The following is a 22,819-nucleotide window of genomic DNA, read 5'->3' as shown; positions in this document are numbered from 1 at the left end:
ACACAAATGCTAGAGCGAGATACATGCTCAGCCCGGGAACACAGGAGAGTTAACGCTGCCTCGGGCTGTTGGCTTCCTGAGCCCCAGGCAGGCCCTCTGAGGCCTGCAGACAAAAACAAACCCACATTCTCTCTCTTGAGAATGGGCACACACACATGAACAAAGGCAGGCAGGCCTCCACCTAACAAGAGGGAGAATGAAAAGCAGGGACTACAGACTAAGTAACTAAACGTACTCGCCACCACAGCAATGAATGAAGAAAGGAATCTTTAAAGGTTTGTTCAATTTCACAGAACATCCCTATGTCATTTCTCAAAAAAGTGTGTTCAAGTCAAATTCACGGTGTGATGAAGGAAGTAGTCATTATGATTCTGAATTTTCTCTGTGCTTGTTTTGTGCTTTTGTGGTCAATTCACTGAAGACTTAGAAAAATCTGAGTCAGATGAGGAAGATTGTTATAAAGCAATGAGATAGCCAGGTCGTAAAATGCACTGAAGGAGTCACTGAGCTGCCTCCTCAGAATTAAAGAGTCAGTGAGGGACTTCACCTTCTGAACACTAAGCTTGCCGCTAAGTTGCCAAGATTATACTTTCCTATTTGAGTGGCAAGAAATCTGCTTCCAGGGAACCTGACACTTTAGGACGGCTTTGCTAACGGAAGTTCCAGGATTCTGTTTCAAAAGAACATGTGGAATGAGCAGATGGCAACAGAAGACTCCACTTGCTTCTCATTGCAAAGACAGCCCTGAGCACGTGAGAGCTGGGTTTTGAAGAACTGTAGCGCTATCTGGTCAAAAATACATCCCAAGTTTAAAAATGATCCAGAGACTTCGAGGCCTATGAATCACGTTTCAAATTTCTGCAGCTACTCATGCTCTACCCATCCATCGCCAAACTGCCTCAGTTTCAAGAGTTACCGATTAGGCCAAAAGCAAGCGATGCCCACCAAGCCCCTACGTGCTAGGGAAAACAGAGCCCATCTGGTAGAACCGACCCGCATCTCCCCCACCTACTCGAATCTCACCACCATCCCCCATCATTCCTACTTCTTCCCCTCAGAAAGGAAACTGCTGTCAAAACCCTGAGCACTGAAGCTTTTCATGGTTTATAAAGTAAAATAACCCAGAAAAAGGAACAAACGTGCTTCCCCAGCCAGAAGACGAGCTGCACAGAATCCCGGGGGTCAGTCAGGTCTGCTGAGCACACGTGAAGACCTGAGGCTCCCCCGTTTGCTAACTGCGCCTGCTCCGTCGCTCAGTCGGGTCCCCCCCTCTGCGACCCAGCGGACCGCGGCCCACCAGGCTCCTCTGTCCGTGAAATCCTCCAGGCAAGAATTCTGGAGGGGTTAGCCACTTCCTTCTCCGCTTACTAACCGCAAACCCTGAGGAAACAGGTGCCTTTTTCCAAATAAGAATGTCCTCATTTGTAACATCACCCTCCTCCGTATACACAGACAACAGAAAAACGTTCCACCTGCCACACAAATGTTCTCGGAAAGTCACCCAACCCCCGCTCGCTAAGCCCAACTCGAGTCCTCATGCTCCTTCCTGCCCTGCCAGCGGCTCCCGCACCCTTCACACTGCTCCCCGATTCGCCTGCCCCAGGTCTTCACACTGCTCCCCGATTCGCCTGCCCCAGGTCTTCACACTGCTCCCCGATTCGCCTGCCCCAGGTCTTCACACGCTGCTGCTGCCGTCAGTCTCCACTTTCCCTCCTCTTCTGACCTCTAAACGCGGGCACACCCAGAGCAGAGTCCTTCACTTCTCTCCTCTGGCAACACACCCTCCCCGCTTCCCTCAGTGAGCTCCCCAGCCTCAGGACTTTATTTCTAATGTAACTTTATTTATGCACGTATGGATTTCCGGCTGCGCTGGGTCTTCCTGGCTGCACAGGCTTCTTCTCTGGCTGCGTCCGGCGCGGTCCGCTCTCCCGTTGCGGGACGAGGGCGTCTCACTGCGGTGCCTTCTGCTGTGCAGCGTGGGCTCCAGGAAGCTCAGGCTTCAGGAGTTGCGGCTCCCGGGCCCGGAGCACAGGCTCAGGAGTTGTGGCTCACAGGCTTAGTTGGTCCACAGCATGTGGGATCTTCCCAGACCAGGGCTCGAACCCGTGTCTCCTGCATTGGCAGGCAGATTCTTTACCAGTGAGCCACCGGGAAGCCCTGGCCTCGTGGCTTTAAACACCAGCTATGCATTGACAATTCCCCAGCTCCCAGCTAGGGGCTCTCCTCTGACTCCACACGCACAAACGCAGCTTCCTATTCAGCACTTCCATCTGGATGGCTAACAAGATTCTCAACTTTGACAGGATCAAAAGGGAGTCTCTGGTCTTCTTCCCCAAACCTGCCCCTCACAGTCTTCCCTCGCTCAGGCGACAGCAAGTCATTCTTTGGAGCTCCTTCACCCACTTCAGATCTCTGCTAAAATGTTATCTGCTCAGTGACGCCTTTCCTGACCAATACAAACTGCAAAATCCACCACCCCAACAGTATTTTACTATACTGCTCCAGAGCCCGTACAGTCATTTAACATACCAAATGCTTCACTTATTTATTTCTTGTCTGAATCTGCAACTGTAGCATAAATTCCATGAAGGTGATGATTTATGTTTCTTTTATTCTGTACTGTATTCCCAGTGCCTAGAATTTCAGCTACATAGGAGGTACCCAAATATTTACTGAATAAATGAACCAAGTAATGAATGAAGACTCTTGAGAGTCCCTTGGACTGCAAGGAGATCCAACCAGTCCATCGTAAAGAAAATCAGTCCTGAATATTCATTGGCAGGACTGATGCTGAAGCTGAAACTCCAATACTTTGGCCACCTGATGCGAAGAGCTGACTCATTTGAAAAGACCCTGATGCTGGGAAAGATTGAGGGCAGGAGGAGAAGGGGACAACAGAGGATGAGGTGTTTGGATGGCATCACTGACTTGATTAACATAAGTTTGAGTAAGCTTCCGGAGTTGGTGATGGACAGGGAGGCCTGGCGTGCTGCAGTCCATGGGGTCGCAAAGAGTCGGACATGATTGAGCGACTGAACTGAACTGAATGAATGAAACGTGTGCCTGGCTTTAAAAAAGTTGTACCATCAACAGATTAAAATACATCTTGATCTTACATGCTTTGGATTTCAGAGTTTTTTATCAATGAATTTTTCTATAATAATGTCAACAATTAATACAAATCCCCTTAATCAAGTCCCCGTTAACATACTAGTTGTAGTTGCAGCTACACGTTGCACCTGTATTCTAGCCTCTTTCATTTTATGTGACACATACACAGTAAGACACGTCTTAGGACCTAGGCAGCAAATTAACTAACATGGTTTACTTCAAGTGATTGTTACCACACTCACTAAGGTCTATTAAACTTAGTAACTTTAAGTAAAGTTTCTTAAACTTAGCAAACTGGTGTTTTATTAGTGTGAGCTTCTCCTTGTTAATGGTGGTGTTTATTGTTGGCTCATATTTGAAATGTTTAGAAAAAAGAAGAGCCCTTAAGAAAGACAGCCAAATGAGAAACTGGACTGTGAGAACAGACGGTAGGTAACTGGCGTGCTCTATCCATCTGTTATCAGTGACATATAGTAACCGCGACATTCACAAAGAAACACGTGTGTGCAAAACGCCAGTGAAATGTCTTCAGGTAGCTTGAAAGGTCATAAGTTACAACTGCTAACTGGGCGGGAGACAGTGGTTAAACAACCACATCTTTCCAGTGGTTTCCCATTCTACAAGAGCCTACAGAATAACTCGCAACACTTCAGAAAGTTTCTCCATCCCGAACTGACCAGTACCCTAACATTTCATTGCTCCAACGTTTTTTGATGACTAACGCAAGCAATTATCAGTCCAAAGAACCTACATTTTCATTAAGCATCACCAACACATTTGGAAAAGATGCCTAATTTTACTTAAATTAATTACCATTTTATGAATTTAGTGTCTATGTTACTTAATACAAAAGAAATAAAAATTTCACTTGGACAGAACTTGCTGAATACAGCCACAGTGTAAGACTTCTTCTGACATTATCTTTTGTGCTCCTATCAGCAAAGCAGTTTTAAGTATCAGAAACAGATCCAGGTTTCCCAGGTGGCACAGTGGTAAAGAATCCGCCTGCCAATGCAAGAGATGAGAGAGATTCAGGTTCAATCCCTGGGTCAGGAAGATCCCCTGGAGTAGGAAATGGCAAACCACTCCAGTATTCATGCCTGGAAAATTCCAATGACAGAGGAGTCTGGTGGGCTGAAGTTCATGGGGTCGCAAAAGAGTCAGATACAACTGCGTACAGCACAGATCCATACAAAAGCTCTCAGAGGGCTCTGCCCATGATCACTGGCATCCATCTATGTAAGACTGAGGACACTTTGTAAAGTGCAGCAATGAAATGGACAAAATGGGACGAGAATCTATAAAGCTCACGGACCCCATACTCTAATCATTGAGCTTATCTGTTCCAACAAACAAAACAGTGTCACAGAAAAATGTAACAGATAAACGAATAATAAAAATGCTACCGAGGACTTCCCTGGTGGTCCTGGGGATGGGAATCCACCTGCCAATGCACAGGGTACAGGTTTGATCACTGGTCCAGGAAGATTCCACACACCGTGGAGCAACTAAGCCCATTCACCCAACTCCTGAGCCTCTGCTCCGGAGCCCGGGAGCCACAGCTAATGAACCACGTGCCGCAGCTATGGAAGCCCTCAGACCCCAGAGCCCGCGCTCTGCAATACGTGAAGCCACCACAACGAAACTAGAGAGCAGCTCCCCCTCCACAGCTAGAGAAAAGCCCACGCAAAGCGAGGAAGACCCAGCACAGGCAAAAACTTAAAAAAAAAGTGCTCCCTAGTTCCAGGCCTAACTCTACAAGTACCAAAATTATTTCAAGATTTGTTCTACAAATTTTGATCTCTGTCTAGTAGAACACACACACAAAGGTAAAATATCAATATATGAAAATCAGTAGCACTTTCTTCTTTCAGCAATAATCTACTTTAAATTGGTATATGTTCACAATTTTTTTAAACTACAAAACTTTTCTTTCTGCTTGGTCATAAATGGGAGACTATGCCATGCTCTTGAATAAGGTGATCTAATGTTATAAAGAAATCAATTTTCCCCATAATAAACATACATTCAATGCACAGTGAATCAAAATTCTAGGTGTAATTTTTTTAGAAACTCTAGCTTCAAAATACATAGAAAAGAATAAAAATCCACAAATAGTCAAGCCAACTTTGAAAATCAAAAAAGAATGGAAAACTTGCCTTATCAGAAATTTAACATCACTAGCCATTTGGGAAACATAAATTAAGACCACAATACCACAATACCACTTTGGTATTAAGTGATAATACCAAATGCCGGCTAGGATACAAAGAAACTCAGTCTCTCACACATTGCTGGTGGGAACGTACGTAAGCAGCTTGAAAGACGTCTTGGTGGTGAAAGAATAGTTCTGTAACTTTTTTTTTAATTTATTATTTATCTATTTATTTGCCTGTGCCAGGTCTTAGCTGCAGCATGTGGGATCTAGTTCCCTGGTCAGGGATCAAACCTGGGCTCCCTGCATCAGGAGTGTGGAGTCCTAGCCACTGGTCCACCAGGGAAGTCCCCAGTTCCGTATCTTGACCGCAGTGGTGGTTACAAGTATCTATCTACACAGGTGATAAAACGGCAAAGAACTACACAAGGCATTGTACCAATGTCAATTTATTGGTTTTACTATTTTACTATAGTTGTATAAAATATAACCATGGAAGGAAACTGGGTGAACTTACATGAAATGTAACCAGTGGGGGGAATCAGACCTCTCAGTAGCACTTCTGCAACTTCCTTAATCTATAACTATTTCAACATAAACCTAAAACAAAATAAATGGAAAGACTTACTTATGTAGGAAAAAAATAATCATACAAAGCCATAGTACTAAAACAGCATGATATTAGAACAAAAGCAAAGAAATGAGCCAAAGGAACAGACTACAGTGTTTGGAGTTTATATGAGAGGTTAATACACAGCGAGTGTAGCACCATTTATCTGTGGGGAAAGGAGAGACTGACACTAGGAAATCTGACACACTATATGGAAAATAAACTGGATCTCTATCTTGTGACATGTAAAAAAACACTCTGGATGGATTCGAGACCTATAAATTTAAAGGAAAACTATAAAGTTAGCAGTACATAAAATAGGAGAATAACTTTGTGACACAGAGTTGTAGAAAGATTTCTTTAATAAAAAACACAAAGCATAGGCAAAAAAAGTTTTAATTTTATTATGTCAAATTGAAAATTTCTGTTCAATGAAGGACATCATAAAATCAAGTTGGAGACAAATGACAGAATAGGAACAGATATAAAACTTAAAGGACTAGTATTGAGGAAACAGGCTCCCCGGGTGGCTCAGTGGTAAAGAATCCACCTGCCAATGCAGGAGACACAGGTTCGATCCCTGGTCTGGGAAGATCCCCTGGAGAAGGAAATGGCAACCCACTCCAGTATCCCTGTCTGGGAAACCCCATGGACAGAGGAGTTTGCCGGGCATGTCGCAAAAGAGCAGGACACAATTTAGCAACTAAAACAACGAGCAACAATCTAGGAAATACAAGGAGCTTCTGAAGATCAACAAGGAAAAGTGTGAAACTTCAGAATAAAAACGGGTAAAGCATATGCAAAATAGCTAGCCAACGGGATCTGCTGTATGCCTCAGGGAACCCAAACAGGGACTCTGAAACAACCCAGAGGGGTAGGGTGGGGAGGGAGATGGGAGGGAGGGTCAAGAGGGAGGGCACATAGGTATACCTGTGGCTGACTCATGTTGATGTTTCGCAGAAACCAACAAAATTCCGTAAAGCAATTATTCTCCAATTAAAAAAAAATAAAATTTTTTAAATGGGTAAAGGAATGAACAATTTTACGAAAGAAAAAAAAACCCCAAAAGATAAAATGCTCATAAACAGAGACTCAAACTCATGAGTAATAGTGAAAAGTATTCAAAATGAGATTCACTTTGTACCCAGAGGTCTGGAGGAAAGCAGGGGGCCGGATACACTGAGCATTAGTGGGCATACAAGGATACAAAAACTCTCCTGAACTGCCTACAGGAAGACAGACCACTGCAGCTCATTCTGGGAACACAATCTGGCAAACCTTCAATAAAACACACAAACACCCTATGATCCAGACATCGTGTTGCTAGAGGGATATCTCAAAGAAAGCACCACAGAGGTCTAAAAGATACATGTATCACAGCATTGCCTGAAGTGGTAGGAAAATGAAAGTTAGATGGGCGTCCACAAAGAGGAGAGTCTGCTTATTAATTGTAGGAGATGCAAATTCTGAAATACTGCGCAGCAACTAGAAGCAATAGATGGCAACACAAATAGATCCTTAAATAGGAGATAGTGGGGCTACCTGGAGGCTCAATGGTAGAAGAATCCAACTGCCAATGCAGGAGACACCAGTTCCATCTCCAATTCAGGAAGATCCCATATGCTGCGGAGCAACTAAATCCCTGCAACGCAACTACTGAGCTTGTGCTCTAGATCCCACATGCTGCAACTACTGAAACCCACGAGCCCCGGACCCACGCTCTGCAGCTACAGAAGCCACCGCAGTGAGAGGCCCAAGCACTGAGACTAGAGTACCCGCCCCCCGCTCCCCGCAACCAAAGAAAAGTCGGGGACTTCCCTGGTTGTTCAGCAGTTAAGCCTCCGCGCTTCCAATGCAGGTGGCCTGGGTTCCACTCCTGGTCAGGGAACTAGATCCAACACACGGAAACTAAAAGATCTCATTTCCGGCAAGGAAGATCCCACATGCCACAACTAAGACTCCAGCACAACCAAATAAACAAATATTTTTTTAAAAAAAGAATAGCCCACACACAGAAACCAAGGCCTAGGACAGCCAAAAATAAATGAAGAAATAATATTAAAAATAGTAGCGAGCAGGAAGAGAAAAAAATTTAATGAGATCATGTACAATATCATCTCTATACATTTAAAATGTGGGGGCTCAAAACAACATACATCGAGGAACACACACCAACAGAAGGATACGTATCATACATGCTGCAATGGTTGCCTATGGGTTGGTGGGCAAGGGAAGGGAGTGGAAATTGGAAATAAAAGACAAAGAATAGGGGGAAAAAAAAAAAACAGGAGATATGTAGAACATCCCAGTGATGCTCGCTGAATTGAAAAAGATTAACGCAACCCTCTGCATTTGAGATCCAAAACGAACCTCAGGACTGACGGAGCATAGAGGACACCGGAAAGGCTAACCGTCATCCCACCTTCCGATGACAAAGGCTCAACACCAGCTCACTACTTGGAGAGTCTGCCAGGCTAGTCTGTTACACAGATAAACCAACCACCTCACCTCCTCTGTTTCAAAACAGAACTTCTATCCAAACAAAAGGAAATCATAAGATCACACTCAGCCCTTGAGCCAGTCTGCGTTCCTACATCTTGCCTCAGAATGTCTGGAGGTAGCGGCGACCTCAGATGTTTAATAACTCACTGAGAACCACCATAATCAGTGATCTGAGACCTACAGAATTCACTCTCAGCTGATCTGCCTGCGGGGTGAGTACCCAGGCTGGCCACTAGGGCAGAAGCAGCTGTGATAGCCACTAGAAGGGGTGTGATCCTCTCCCCACTCGACTGAAGAGACTGTGGGGAATGTTAGAGAGCTGCCAGGCAGTTAATATTCTTGTGTTGGAATATGAATCTTGGTCCCAGGATCTGTGCCTTTTCTCACTTTGCTATACTGTCTAAAATGGCTCTGAACTAGAATTCAAGTATAAATAAAGGATGGTATTCCCTTCTATTAAAAAGGAAAAGGGTGAGGTGGGGAGGGCTTTCCTAGTTGTGTAGTGGTTAAGAATCCGCTTTGCAATGCAGAGGACATGGGTTCCATCCCTGGTTCGGGAAGATTCCACATGCATCCGAGCAACTAGGCCCATGTGCCACAACTACTGATACCGCGAGGGGCAACTTCTGAAGCTCGCGTGTCCTGGAGCATGTGCTCCGCAGCAGGAGACGCTACTGCGGTGAGAAGCCTGCGCGCTGCAACCAGAGAATAAGCCCCATGCGCTGCAACCAGAGAATAAGCCCCATGCGCTGTAACCAGAGAATAAGCCCCATGCGCTGCAACTAGAGAGAGCTTGCACCGTAAGGAAGACCCAGCACAACCAAAAATAAGTTACATAAATAAAATTAAAGAAAAAATGCATGTGTGGAATCTAAAATATGACACAAATGAACTTATCTTTGCAACAGACTCACAGATGGAGAGAACAGGCTTGTGATTTTGCCAAGGGGGAGGGTGGGTGGAGGAGGCAAGGACTGGGAGTTTGAGATTAGCAAATGCAGACTATTAGATATTTGTATTACTGAATCACCTTGCCATACACCAGGAACTAACACAACACTGTAAATCAACTATATGTCAATAAAATATTTTTTAAAAAAGGAAAATTAACCAGGCATTTAATATGTGTTTATACTGTTCTGTTTGCCCAATTAGAAATAACCAACATGTTATTTTGAATGAAATCAAGGTAACCTTTGATTCTTTGTAATACCAAAGGCATTTCAACACTTTATTTTCACTTTTAAGCTGTCCTCCACCTCCACACTGTCACAAATTGCTTATAAAGAAACGAGTGTATGTATTTCAAAACTCAATTTCTCTCATATAACAGGCGATCCTGACATCCTGCCTGTAAAGCCCTAAATAATAAACATCTCAAAGAGTCACAGCTTGACTTTTTTGGCTCATGTCAAATGCTACTGTGAAATACTACTGTAAAAGCAAACTGTAGCTCTCTCTTTCACTGAACCCTAAAATCAGATGCATCAACTCAAACGCTTCCTGTGATGCAGCTGCCATAATTTCAAATTCTAGGACCTGAGAAACTGACATAGCAAGTGAATCAAAGCACAAAACGGCAGCTTTTGAATACAAGGCGGGGGGTATGGCTAACTGCCAGCATAGAGCTTCAGAAAGCTGGGACCCACTAAGTAAGTGGGCTCCGGGGGCAGGTATCCTTTCAGATCAAGTTCTAGCGCAGGGAGACGAGAGCGGGCAGGTGTGCTAACAGACGTCTCAGCACCCTGGGCAAGGGCAAACCAAACAGCATAGGGAAGGGCTGTGGGTACCCCCAGAGCAAGCACAACATTTCCCAAAAGCGCTGTCAAGAACCACCCACCCGTCAACGTCAAGAATATCGCTCCGTTTTGATTGTCACTTGGGGGGCAAGGTGGTTCCATCCCAAGACCAGAGCCAGCGGTAGGAGCGCTGTCACTCACTAGGCCGGGGGGCCCCGAAGACCCCGGGCAGGACCCACGCTCCGGGCACCGGCGCCGAGCTGCGGGCCCGGACCGGATCAAAGCTTCCAGCGGCGGCGCTCGGACGGCGGGCACCGCCGCCAGAGGGAGCGGGGCGGGGACCCCCGAGGCCCGGCCCCTGAGCCCCACGGCGGGGGCGCAGCCGCGCTGGGACCTCCTCCGGGAAAGCCCGAGAGCCCCCTCACCTGTCACAGCTTCATCGTGTGCCTGGCTATATCCCGTCCCTCCGGCCAACAGGACCAGGCGAGGATGTATCCGGGAGGGACGCCGGGTGGGCAAACCCGGGCGCGGAAACTTCGGGCTGGAACCCCAGCCCAGCCTCCGCCTCGCTAGCGCGGCTACGAGGCGCCCGTTGCCGCCTGCACCGCCGCCGCCGCCGCTGCAGCAAATCAGCTGACACCCGCCAACTGCCGTGACGTCCCCTGCAACTGTCGCAAAAAAATGAGGGGGCGGGAAAGGCTCGTCTCCACACACGCCCGGCCTAAGCCGGCACCAGAGAGGCGGGCTGCGTTACCATGGAGACCATCCGGAGGCCGCCATGTCGGCTGAGGGCAGGGAGTGCGCGGCCGACATTTTGGTTACGGGAAAGCCTCTCTAGGCACTCTTCTCGCCTCGGATTCCCCCCCACACGCACCGCCAGCCTGAAAGGACCAAGATGGAAGGATGGAAGAGATGGCAAGTCTAGGTGTTTGCGCCCAGTGACCGGGATGCTGCGGGTTTACTCTTTTGCCCGCCCCCCTCACCCCCGCGAGGCTCGGTCCAGACTCCTGGAACGTGTTAGCTCTGGAGCTTGGTTACTGTTACCTCTGACCCCGATCTTGGCTGCTGGCCCCTTGACGCAGAGGGCCAGAGGAGGAACCCGGCTGCTTGACTAGGGGAAGTCTGGCCTTGTGCAACGACGTTCCTGCCCAGGAGAGGGAAGGCATGGACACCCGTGTGGGCGGCAGACAGTGTGGGACGCAAGTGCTGCTTCCGGAAGGCCGTGGATGCGGATCCTGGCTCCTCTATTGCGCACTGTGACATTGTCCGTGTCACCTGGGAAGTCTTGCCTTTTCCCTCTTTATTCTCCTCAGCCTTCCCACATACGAAGTAGGCATAACGGTCCCATGGAAGTCTGGGTGGTTAAACGAGTTCAGTTGATGTTCGTTACATACCGTGCTCCCTTATTTTCATCTCAAATATTTGTTGAATGAATGAATGGGTAGCCAGGGAGGGGAAAAAAAAAAAAAAAAAACGGTGCCATGCTTGTGACCAACAGTCAGTTGTGTTAAAAAGATTCACAGTATATCCATTCCCTAGCTTTGTTTATCCTTTGTAATCTCGCTAATGGGTTTGTAAGGACAAGGAAGAATTCTGTTGCAGCCTCTAAAGCTAACCTGGGGAGATTGTTAAAACGAAGTTTTTGATTTTGTAGGTCTGGAGATTCTCCCCTTCTAACAGGCTCCCAGGTAATACCTATTCCTGCTGATCTTCGGATCACACCTGGATTAGCGGAGCCCTACTGGATGGACCCTGAAGCGCTGGTGAGGGAATCAGAGCAGAGAAACAACAACTTCAGACTGTATCGTTTCTGTGTGAATTCCACTCTACCCCCCTACAAAAGAGCTAAGTGTTGGTTTGGTCAAAAGGCTTCCTGTCAACGATTTACTATTCCTGGATGCAGGGTGTAAAAGCTATAAGAGAAGTTTTATCCACGGAGCTTACTGAGTACCGAATGAAATGAGAGCCCAGGAAATAGCCTCTCAGCACCTCTGAGGGAAGAGCCTCTGAGAGGTGGTGAGGAGCTTGTATATAAAAACTAAATTTGGGGGCATTCCCTGGAAGTCCAGTGATTAGGACTTGGCACCTTCACTGTTGGGGTCCAGGTTCTACCCCTCATCAGGGAACTGAGTTCCCACAAGTCTAAGATCCCACAAGCCGTGCCACACAGAAAGCGGCAGAGGGGTTGTGGAAAAAGAAACTTCACTGGGAAATACACAGGCCAAACGTACATCTTGGCTAAAGATTACTGCTAATCACACACACACACACACACACACACACACACACACACACACACCACACACCCCTCAAGTTAATGATATTAGTGCTTTTCTCTGTGCTTTCTTAGTGCCGGGCGTGCTTCGTCGCTCAGTCGTGTCTGACAGTTTGTGTCCACATGGACTGTGTAGCCCGCCAGGCTCCTCGTCCATGGGATTCTCCAGGCAAGAATACTGGAGTGGGTTGTCATGCCCTCCTCCAGGGGATCTTGCTGACCCAGGGATCGAACTCCGGTCTCCCGCATTGCAGGCGGATTCTTTACCATCTGAGCCACAACGAGAGCCCTTTCTCTGTGTGGGAAGATGCAAAAATTATCTCGCACTGGGTCACTGAAATTCTTCCTTGACTATGCATATTTATTATTTAGGAGCCAGAACACATATATCCAAAACACAGAATGCTCCCTCCTATTTTTCTCCACCCTGAATTCCCCTCAGGGTAGTGGGTTGCAACTTAACCCTTAGTATAATTGGGTGATGAGCAAGTCTCTTCTTTCTGTTTACATCTTCCTTTCCTCCTTTGGGTCATAGATTTGACCATTTGAGGAGGCATTTTATGATCAGTTTGTCCCATAGTGCTAGGAATGCTCATTCCTGGGTCAGGCAAGGATTTTGTTGAAAGGCCTTTCAAATGCTATATCTGGTTTGTTGTTGTTTAGTCGCTAAGCGACCCTATGGACTGCAGTCTGCGCTGCCCCTCTGTCCATGGGATTCCCCAGGCAAGAATTAGGGAGAGGGTTTCCATTTCTTTCTCCAAGGGATCTTACCGACCCCAGGATTGAACCCAGGTCTCTTGCATTGCAGGTGGATTCTTTACCACTGGGCCATCTGGGAAGCCCTATATCTGAATTAGGTCCTGTTAATAACCTAAACTTCTCTGGATTATGTGTTTTACTAGTCTATTATGATTCAGGAATTATTTGTCTCCTGTTGCTTTTTCCTATATCTAGAGTTGTACTATTATAAGTAATTTTGTATAGAGCTATATATGTGATCAATTGCTTCAAGACATTAGTTTTGTTATACGTCAAGTAATGTAAAGAACAATAATCTTATAAAAGACAGGCATATTTAGCACTAATATGCTGTGCTAAGTCGCTTCACTCGTTACCAACTCTGCGATGCTATGGGCTGTAGCCCACCAGGCTCCTCTGTCCATGGGATTCTCCAGGCAACAATACTGGAGTGGGTTGCCATGCTCTCCTCCAGGGTATCTTCCCAACCCAGAGATGGAACCTGCATCTCTTAGATCAAGGGGTGGACTCTTTACCACCAGCATCATCTGGAAATCCCATAAATAATATAGCTAGTAGTATTAATAAAGTCACAGTATAGCAGCAAGAGACATAAACCATAAACAGTCTGAAAACAACAAAGAGAAAAATTTACAACGCTGCTTAGCATAACTAGTTGTAACCAGGATCACAATAAGCCAACAAGTCCAGAGGGGAGCCTGCTGTAAAAGGCAGATTCTGGAGAGATTCTGTAGAGGGGAAAAAATAAATGTCTTATCTTCATCTCCAAAGGTACACTTTATCAACTTGCTTCTTGTTGTAGTTACTGTAAAAGGACAGGTTTACTCTTCTCTGTAAAACAAATAGTAAAAGCCATTAATATTTAAGAGAAAAAGTCATAAAGTGGTACATTTTATTTATCAGGTCATTCAGCCCCATGAAATTGATTCTTGTTGATTTAGATTGTTTTGTTAGTAGTTTTACGAGGCCATCAGGTTTTCCATTTGAGTTTTGGTATTTCCTACTCAGTTCAGTAGTATGATCTCGAAGTTACCAGAAACCGGGCTTTCCTGGTGGCTGGCTCCGTGGTAGAAAAATCCATCCGCCAGCGCAGGAGACATGGGTTCTCCCCCAGATCCAGGCCGTGCCGCGGAGCGTTAAGCCCGTGCGCCACGCTGCGGGGCCTGTGCTCTGGTGCCCGGGGGCTGCGGCTACTGCCGCCCACGTGCCCTGGAGCCTGTTCTTCACAAGAGAAGCCACTGCAGTGCGCAGCCCGGGCACCCCAGTGAAGAGTAGCCCCCGCTTGCTGCAGCCAGAGAAAAGCCGGTGCGGCAATGAACCTCAGCAGAGCCAAAAATAAATTTAAAGTGAAAGCTATCAGGAGCCTATATTGGCAAAAGGTCCTTTTTATAAGATCTTTCTGAAGATCTTCAGTTTTATAAAAGCATCAGAGTAAACTAATAACAATGACGAAAGACTGAAAATGGGATGGTTAAAGATCTAATTACAACTGACAAGGAAATTTGGTTACGTCTGTGACACACAGTATATTAAGATAAGAGTTAGAATTATGATTGATAATATACTAGGGTATATCCAAATTTTAGTAATTTCATATAGTAATATATACCCACACATATAACCTAAGAAGGTTTATCATCGGTGACTGTTTCCCATGTTGTTTAACATACTACATAAGCCTCATTAGTTTAGTGCCTCTCTTTGAGATGTTTCAGACGCCCTCTGAAGCATCCCAAAGTTTGCTAGAGATCAAAAGAAATTCACTTAGGGGACTTCCTTGGTGGTCCAGTGGCTGGGGGCCTGAGTTCAGTCCCTGGTCGGGGAACTGGATTCCGCACGCCGCAACTAGGAGTTAGCGTGCTGCAACTGAAGATCCCGAGTGCCCACTGAAAAGTACATGCAACCTGAAAGTTGAGAGTTCAGTTTTATTCCGTGGAAATTTTTAGGACTAAAGTCCAGGAGGCAGCATCTCAAGTAACCCTGAGAGAACTGCTCTGAGGAGGTGAGGAGAGGACCAACTTACATAGAGGTTTTGCAACAACGGGCAGGTAGTCTGAACATCAAAATGTTTTTGCTCTGTTGAGCCTATGTGCCGCAACCTCTGAAGCCCACAGAGGCTAGAGCCCAGCTCTGCAATGAGAAGCCCATGCTCCACAGCGAAGAGAGCCCCCACTCACCACGACTAGACAAAGCATGTGCAAAGCAACAAAGACCCAGCGCGGCCAAAAATAAAAATAAAAAGTAAATAATTTTTTTTAAAAAAGATTATTGTTAATTCAAGAAAACCAGATATCTCAAATTAAGCAATTTAGCGCTTTTCTGTGTATGGGAAGATGCAGAAGTCCAGGCTTACTGAAATCATTTCTTCCATTGCACCTCGGCTGTCTGGGGCCAGGATCCTGCGTTTTTCGCATTCTGAGCTTCCTTTCCTCAAGGCTTACCATAGGGAGCAGCTGTAGTCGATGGCTGCTAGATCACAGGTGCTCTTCTTGCTGAGTCCTCTGAGGGCTCACCAGCTCACAGTGGAGGGCTGCAGTCGCTGATGATGGTGACATCCTTGTTTACAGATGTGGCCAGAAAGATTCCATTTCTCGTGTGGCTGGGACCTGGTGCAGATGAAAGTGTATATTTTTTTAAAAATTTCATTTAGAACTTGATTGGGGAAACTTGTCAAAGATATCAGAAAGGTTTTTTTTTTTTTTTTTTATTTAAATAAAATGAGAATAATATTTTACTGGGGAATACATCCAACAACTCATTTTCTCTCCATATCTACATCCAATAGTAGTGTTTTATAGGCAAATTTTAAACAAACACAAATTCTTAAAAAATAATGAAAGCCATGTTTTGCTCAGGGATGCTATTATACACATACCATACAGGTTATTTTATAGCAGATACTAGTCTGCTAAATTTCAGATGGCAAAATGCTAAGCAGTGAGTTGGGTATTGTCCAGCTAGTTGTTTCTTGTCATCCTGGAGAATCTGTCAATGTATAATGATGAGACCATCTTGTCACCACCATTTCTCTTCTCAGAGGTGACTTCATTGTGATAGAACATCCATTTTCTTAAGATGCAAGGCCTAGCAAAAAGCCTCCCACAAATCCACTGGATATCACAATGTTCTGTTTGACGAACTCTGTTGCTTCTTCTATTATGTTATTGATTTCAGGTGCTGCCTTATTTGCTCGTTTCTTAATCTGTCTTTTTGCTTTGTTTACATCTTTTTCCACTCTCTTCCAGTCGATCTGCACATAGCCACTGTGACTGGCAATCTGAAGGAGAAGAAAGCCACCACCTACTGCAGTTGCTGCAAGTTTTCCAACTTTCTGGAACAAAAATCCCGCACACCAGCCACTCACTCCACCCATTACAATCTGGGTGGCTACCGAGTATTTTTCTACCATAGGTCCGGAACTGTGGCCAAACACTCGATTCCACCAGTGGTGTCTTCTGGCATACTCAGTTAAATCCAACACTTCGTAAGAATCATCATCACTTTCATATGCTTGGGGAGGGGGGTTCCGGGTCGCCATGATACCGCCGGCGGCCTGTACTCCAGAAAGGTTTTAAAACACTTTGTCAAGTAGAATCATAGGTCACTGTGAAACACTTACTCAGTTAACCAAAGTGACAACAGAAGATTTTCAAGGCAAAATACAGAAAGTTACATGTATGTGTGTGTGTGCGCGCGCTCAGTTCTGTCTGGCTCTTTCGACCCAATGGACTGTAGCCCACCAGGCTCCTCTATCCATGGGACTCCCCAGGCAAGAATACTGGAGTGGGTTGCCATTTCCTTTTCCAGGGTATTGTCCCAACCAAGGGATCAAACCAATGTCTCCTGCATTGGCAGGCAGATTCTTTATCACTGAGTCACCAGGGAAACCCTTACAGAAAGTTAACAGACCACTTAAAAGGAAAGAAAATTTTTTCTGTTATCAAAAAGCAGATCAATATGTCAAAAAAATTTCCTCTTAACAAAGAAAGAAAATAAATTTCTAGTTTTGCACCACCTTATCTTTAATATTAAAATTTATTTACATAATTAAATTTATTCTACTCTTAGACAATCCTGACCCCACATAGAATTCCTTTATAAAGATTCCTTTTTTCTCACAAATTGTTTATATTCTTATTTGTCTGTCCCTTTCCTCCCCATTTAGAAATAATCAGATTTAAGACAAAAATCACTTTCTTTTCTTTTAACAAAATGCATTTCCATTCTTTATATTTTTCCTTGCCTCTGAAAATGTTTTCCTTCTTTAATTGATTACACATAATAGAGTTCTTAACCTTTAAAAACCTTCCTTTGTAGTGAAAATTAAGTAAGCAATTATGAATTCTTTTCACATTAGCACTCTACAAATAGGCCAACTTTCAAATACTATTTGTGATTTCTAAAAAATTTTTATAGAAAATTTATCCATGCATCCCCATAATAGTCCTGAATATCTATAGTTTCTCTGTAAAAGGAAGCCTCTGTTCAGTAATTAATGTTTCAATATCTTTTTTACTTGGCAATCATCTATATATTTAATACATTTCTATCATTTAACTTAACTTAGCAAAACTTTGAAGTTTCAAGTTGTTTAGTTACCATTTTTAAGTAGACATAGAGTTGACTGAAGAAAAAAGCAATCTAAAAGTTTCAAGTTAAATTTTATTTGGGGACCTCATTGAAGACTATAACCCAGGGGAAAACCTCTCCAATAACTGAGAAACTGCTCCAAAGAAGGCAGGGAGGAGCCAGAATATAAGAGCTTTTTGCTTGGGGGAAAAAAAAGGGGGTAGTCAAACATCCCAAAATGAATGCTAATCACACAAAGAGGCACCTGCAGTTAATGGTTCTAGTGCTTTTCCATCTATGGGAAGATGCAAGAAACTGGGCTCGTTGAAATTATTCCTTAGATACGCATCTTAACTGCCGAGGGCCAGTATCCAGAGCAAATAATGCTTCTTGCTTTTCTGTACCCTGAATCCCCCTCAAGGGGCACCATTTGGGCTGCCCCCAGCCCAAATGTGAGGGGGCTATAGGGGCTGATGACTTGACCCTTGTTTACTGCAGTGGCAGGCGACACTCTTTGTTTACTGCAAGGGCAGGCAACATTCTTTACTTACTGCAGTGGCAGGCAACATTCCCTGTACACACCACCATAAAACAGAATTACTTTTAAAGAGTTCCCCTAAAAGCTCTTACCCCATTTATATTTATTTACCTGTTCCCAACAATTATGTTTAGATTATACATGAAATCCTTCATGAAACATTAGACCACGTTAGCCATCATCCCAAGCTATTCTTCTTGCTAATAAATTTCATAACAGATAATATTTGATAACTTTTTAGTAAACCTAGGTTCAATAAAAGTAAGATATGTCTGTTTTAATTAAACCAATGAACTTAAACTTTAATACTGTATATGAATTTAATATTGAATATCTCCCAGATCACATAAACTTGAAATTCATTTGGGTTAGTTACTGTAACATTTATAAATATTTAATTTATGAGGACTTACTTTTAAGTGAATTAAGTAGAACTATTTAACAAATTGATTTTGATAATACCACCTGGAGGTAGAGACATATCTATAATGTACACACAGATAAACAGATACAACCAGAGGTCTCACAGCTTCATTTTAAAACTCAATCAGGAAACATGTATTACAATATAAATCTTACTAGTTTATAATAGGGAGAAGGCAATGGCACCCCACTCCAGTACTCTTGCCTGGAAAATCCCATGGACGGAGGAGTCTGGTAGGCTGCAGTCCATGGGGTCACTAAGAGTCAGACACGACTGATCAACTTCACTTTCACTTTTCACTCGCATGCATTGGAGAAGGAGATGGCAACCCGCTCCAGTGTTCTTGCCTGGAGAATCCCAGGGACGGGGGAGCCTGGTGGGCTGCCGTCTACGGGGTCACACAGGGTCGGACACGACTGAAGCAACTTTGCAGCAGCAGCAGTTTGTAACAAAAAGTGGAATAAGTTAAGTTTATCCACTCAAACGACTAAGGCTTTTTACTATTTGCAGAAAAGACTTTTGAGATTTGTATTCACAAGAGTCAGACAAGACAGTGACTGAACAATTCATCTTTGAGAGAATCTGAAGGAGGCTGTGAATCAGACTGTGGGTGAGGGAGCCTTTCTAGCAGTTTGAATTGAAAAAGGTCTCTTCTCCCTCCCCTTTAAAAATACATTCTTTTTTTAAAAAATGTTTAAATTTATTCCTGGCGGTGCCGGTCTTCGTTGCTACCCCGGCTTTTCCCTAGTGGCGGCGAGCGGGGGCTACTCACTGCAGTGGCCCCTCTTGTCTCAGAGCGGGACTCCAGGCTCCATGGCTGTGGCTGCGCGGGCTCAGTTGCTCCACGGCACGTGGAACCTTCCTGGATCAGGGATTGAACCCGTGTCCCCGGCACTGGCAGGCAGGTTCTTAACCACTGACCACTAGGAAGTCCCAGACAAGCCAGTTTCTTTAATAAATGAGTGTCACCGGGGGCTGCTGTCCTGTGGGCGGACTTTCCTCTTACCACCCGCGCAAGTTGCTCGGTTGCCCGACAGAGCTGTCAAGCGGCCCGGAGCAATTCTGCCGCTTATCTTCAGAACTGAAAGCTCGCTTATGGTATGTTCACTTTTATTCCAACAAACTCTATGAAAGCAACCCATTCAAGGAAAAGAACAGGACAGGTTTCCTACCTAATCACCCAGTCCAAACCTTGCCAGTATCTTTCAACTGAGTAAAGTCTTCCCAGCATCTTTCAACTTAGAATTCAAGGTACTTCCTTCCTGAATTACCTTAAGTTCAGGGAAACTCTATTAGTTCATAGTGTGGCGTCTATACACCACATAATAAAAATCAGGATCGATCATCCAAGACAGAAAATTCAAGACTAGGAGAAACTTACCGAATCATCTGGGCTCATTTAGGAGATGAACAGGGACAAGGGGCCTGGCTGGTAGCAAGTGTTTGGATCCTTGCAGAGTTTAGACAAAGGAGAGAAGTCAGCTGTGGGACCCTCTGTGGTCACCAAAACTGTTGACTGGAAGGAAAACAATGTAGAAGTGGTGAGTTGAGTTTTATTCATGGACCTTACTGGGAACTATAGTCCAGGAAACAGCATATAAGTAACTCTGAGGGGACTGCTGCAAAGAAGTAGGGATGCAGGGAAGGAGCCTATATGAATTTTTTGGCTTGGAAATACTTCAAGTTAAACATATATCTTGGTAAAAAGATTACTGCTAATCACACACACACACACACACACACACACACAGATAATCTCAAATAATTATTTTAGTGCTTTTCTATGCAAGAATCTGGCACCACTGAATTTCTTCCTTAAATATGCATTTAACTGCTTTGGGCTATATTCAAAACAAGAATATGTCATCCTATTCATCCTGAATTCCCCTCAGTGCACACTGTTTGTGGGCAGCTGCAGTGAGTTGCAACTTAACCCTTTTGAGAACCGGGTAATGAGGGAGACTCTGTTCGTTTTGTTTACAGCTCCTGTGGCAAACTTCTCCCTCTCCTCCTTCCATCTTAGACATGCTCTTCCCACAGACACGTTACAGACCCATCGGTGTCCTGACGGCACACCCCGCTCTCCTTCACTAGGCCATTTAGCACCCCTGAGGTCTCAGGTGCTGTTTCTGAGCTGCTGTTTCTGTTGATTTGTAGAGACCAGCTCTGCTTCTACCATAATGAGAAAAACTAAATCATAATGCTGACCTAGAAAGTCAATAGAACACTTGAAAATCAATAATTCTGAAATTGTCTTATACTGCAAACTGGACTTCTATGATTTTTTTCTACCTTTGACTAACGGCCCGGCAATCACATCGGAGAAGAGGGGAGAGCAGAAAAATGATGTTAAATAGAAGAAATTAATTCCTCGGCCAGCCAGGTTAAATACACTTACTCTCTGTTGTGATGATGAATACATTTAAGCCATTAAGTCCATAATCCCCTTTACACTCTGTAAGGACTTTTTGGAAATATAGGAAGGACAGAGTGTTACCAAAGGATAATGTTAGGCTGCATGAAAGCTTCTTTGGTTTGTAAAGAAAATCTGTAAGTTATCTTTCCTAGACAAAGTTGACCCTTTTATTCAACAAACATTAATTGTACACTTACTATGTTTCAAGGAAATTAATATTACTTGAAATATTAATATAAAGGTTAATTGGAACATTAATGAGAAACTTTCCAACTTTTTTTTTTTTTTCCAACTTTTAACATTCTGGCACCTCTCCAACCAGTTTACAAAATTTATTGCCAATGTCTGTATATGTGTGTAATCTCCTAAACCACAGGACTAAAATAAATTTTCAAATATTGAGTTCAGAAAAATTCACACTTTTATACACACACATACATATATTTTACACATATAATCTTCCTATAAATTAAGATTTTTTGCCTTCAGCATTCTAATATTATATATGTGCTGAACTCAGTCCTATCTAACTCTTTGTGATCCCGTGGACTGTAACCCGCCAGGGTCCTTTGTCCATAGCATTTTCCAGGCAAGAATACTGGAGTGGGTTTCCATCTCCTCCTCCAGGGGATCTTCCCAACCCAGGGATCAAACCTGAGTCTCTTGCTTTGGCAGGTGAATTCTTTACCACTGAGCCAACTGGGAAACCCCCAATATTATACCCTAATCCTAACCATTTTCCACAGGACTGGAAAAGGTCAGTTTTCATTCCAATCACAAAGAAAGGTAATGCCAAAGAATGCTCAAACAATTGCACTCATCTCACACTACTAAAGCAGTGCTCAAAATTCTCCAAGCCAGGCTTCAACAATACGTGAACCATGAACTTCCAGATGTTCAAGCTGGTTTTAGAAAAGGCAGAGACCCAGAGATCAAATTGCCAACACCCACTGGATCATCGAAAAAGCAAGAGAGTTCCAGAAAAACATCTATTTCTGCTTTATTGACTATGCCAAAGCCCTTGACAGTGTGGATCACAACAAACTGTGGAAAATTCTGAAAAAGACCGGAATACCAGACCACTTGACCTGCCTCTTGAGAAATCTGTATGCAGGTCAGGAGGCAACAGTTAGAACTGGACATGGAACAACAGACTGGTTCCAAATAGGAAAAGGAGTACGTCAAGGCTGTATATTGTCACCCTGCTTATTTAACTTATATGCAGAGTACATCCTGAGAAATGCTGGGCTGGATGAAGCACAAGCTGGAATCAAGATTGCCGGGAGAAATATCAATAACCTCAGATATGCAGATGACACCACCCTTATGGCAGAAAGTGAAGAACTAAAGAGCCTCTTGATGAACGTGAAAAAGGAGAGTGAAAACGTTGGCTTAAAACTCAACATTCAGAAAACTAAGATCATGGCATCTGGTCCCATCACTTCATGGCAGATAGATGGAGAAACAGTGGAAACAGTGGCTGACTTTATTTTTGGGGGCTCCAAAATCACTGCAGATGGTGACTGCAGCCATGAAATTAAAAGACCCTTGCTCCTTGGAAGAAAAGCTATGATCAACCTAGAGAGCATATTAAAAAGCAGAGACATTACCTTGCCAACAAAGGTCCGTCTAGTCAAGGCTATGGTTTTTCCAATAGTCATGTATGGATGTGAGAGTTGGACTATAAAGAAAGCTGAATGCCAAAGAATTGATGCTTTTGA

The 22,819-nt window shown here is 44.2% G+C and overlaps 2 protein-coding genes across 3 annotated transcripts in view; both read right to left on the bottom strand.

Moving 5' to 3' along the window:
- The window catches only part of WDR7 (WD repeat domain 7), a 340,950-nt gene extending 330,172 nt beyond the window's left edge, over positions 1–10,778 (bottom strand). Inside the window, exon 1 of one of the 2 annotated variants that reach the window (XM_043889509.1) lies at positions 10,543–10,778. The gene's annotated coding sequence lies outside the window, so the exon portion shown is untranslated. The remainder of the gene's footprint in view (positions 1–10,542) is intronic. The other variant, XM_043889510.1, reaches the window with a different exon arrangement.
- Positions 10,779–15,858: 5,080 nt separating this feature from the next.
- Positions 15,859–16,705, bottom strand: LOC122684950 (FUN14 domain-containing protein 1-like). Its single transcript, XM_043889512.1, has one exon. It carries the CDS (start codon positions 16,687–16,689, stop codon positions 16,222–16,224), a length of 468 nt encoding a protein of 155 aa, XP_043745447.1. The 5' UTR covers positions 16,690–16,705; the 3' UTR covers positions 15,859–16,221.
- Between the last annotated feature and the right edge of the window lie 6,114 nt (positions 16,706–22,819).

Source organism: Cervus elaphus, chromosome 27, assembly GCF_910594005.1.
Source record: "Cervus elaphus chromosome 27, mCerEla1.1, whole genome shotgun sequence".
NCBI classification, from domain to species: domain Eukaryota; kingdom Metazoa; phylum Chordata; class Mammalia; order Artiodactyla; family Cervidae; genus Cervus; species Cervus elaphus.
The sequence above is the reverse complement of the archived record's forward strand: the minus strand, read 5'-3'. Positions and strand labels throughout refer to the sequence as shown.

Excerpts from the sequence above, each read along its gene's own strand:
- LOC122684950 (XM_043889512.1), bottom strand. The coding sequence starts at position 16,689 with ATGGCGACCCGGAACCCCCCTCCCCAAGCATATGAAAGTGATGATGAT.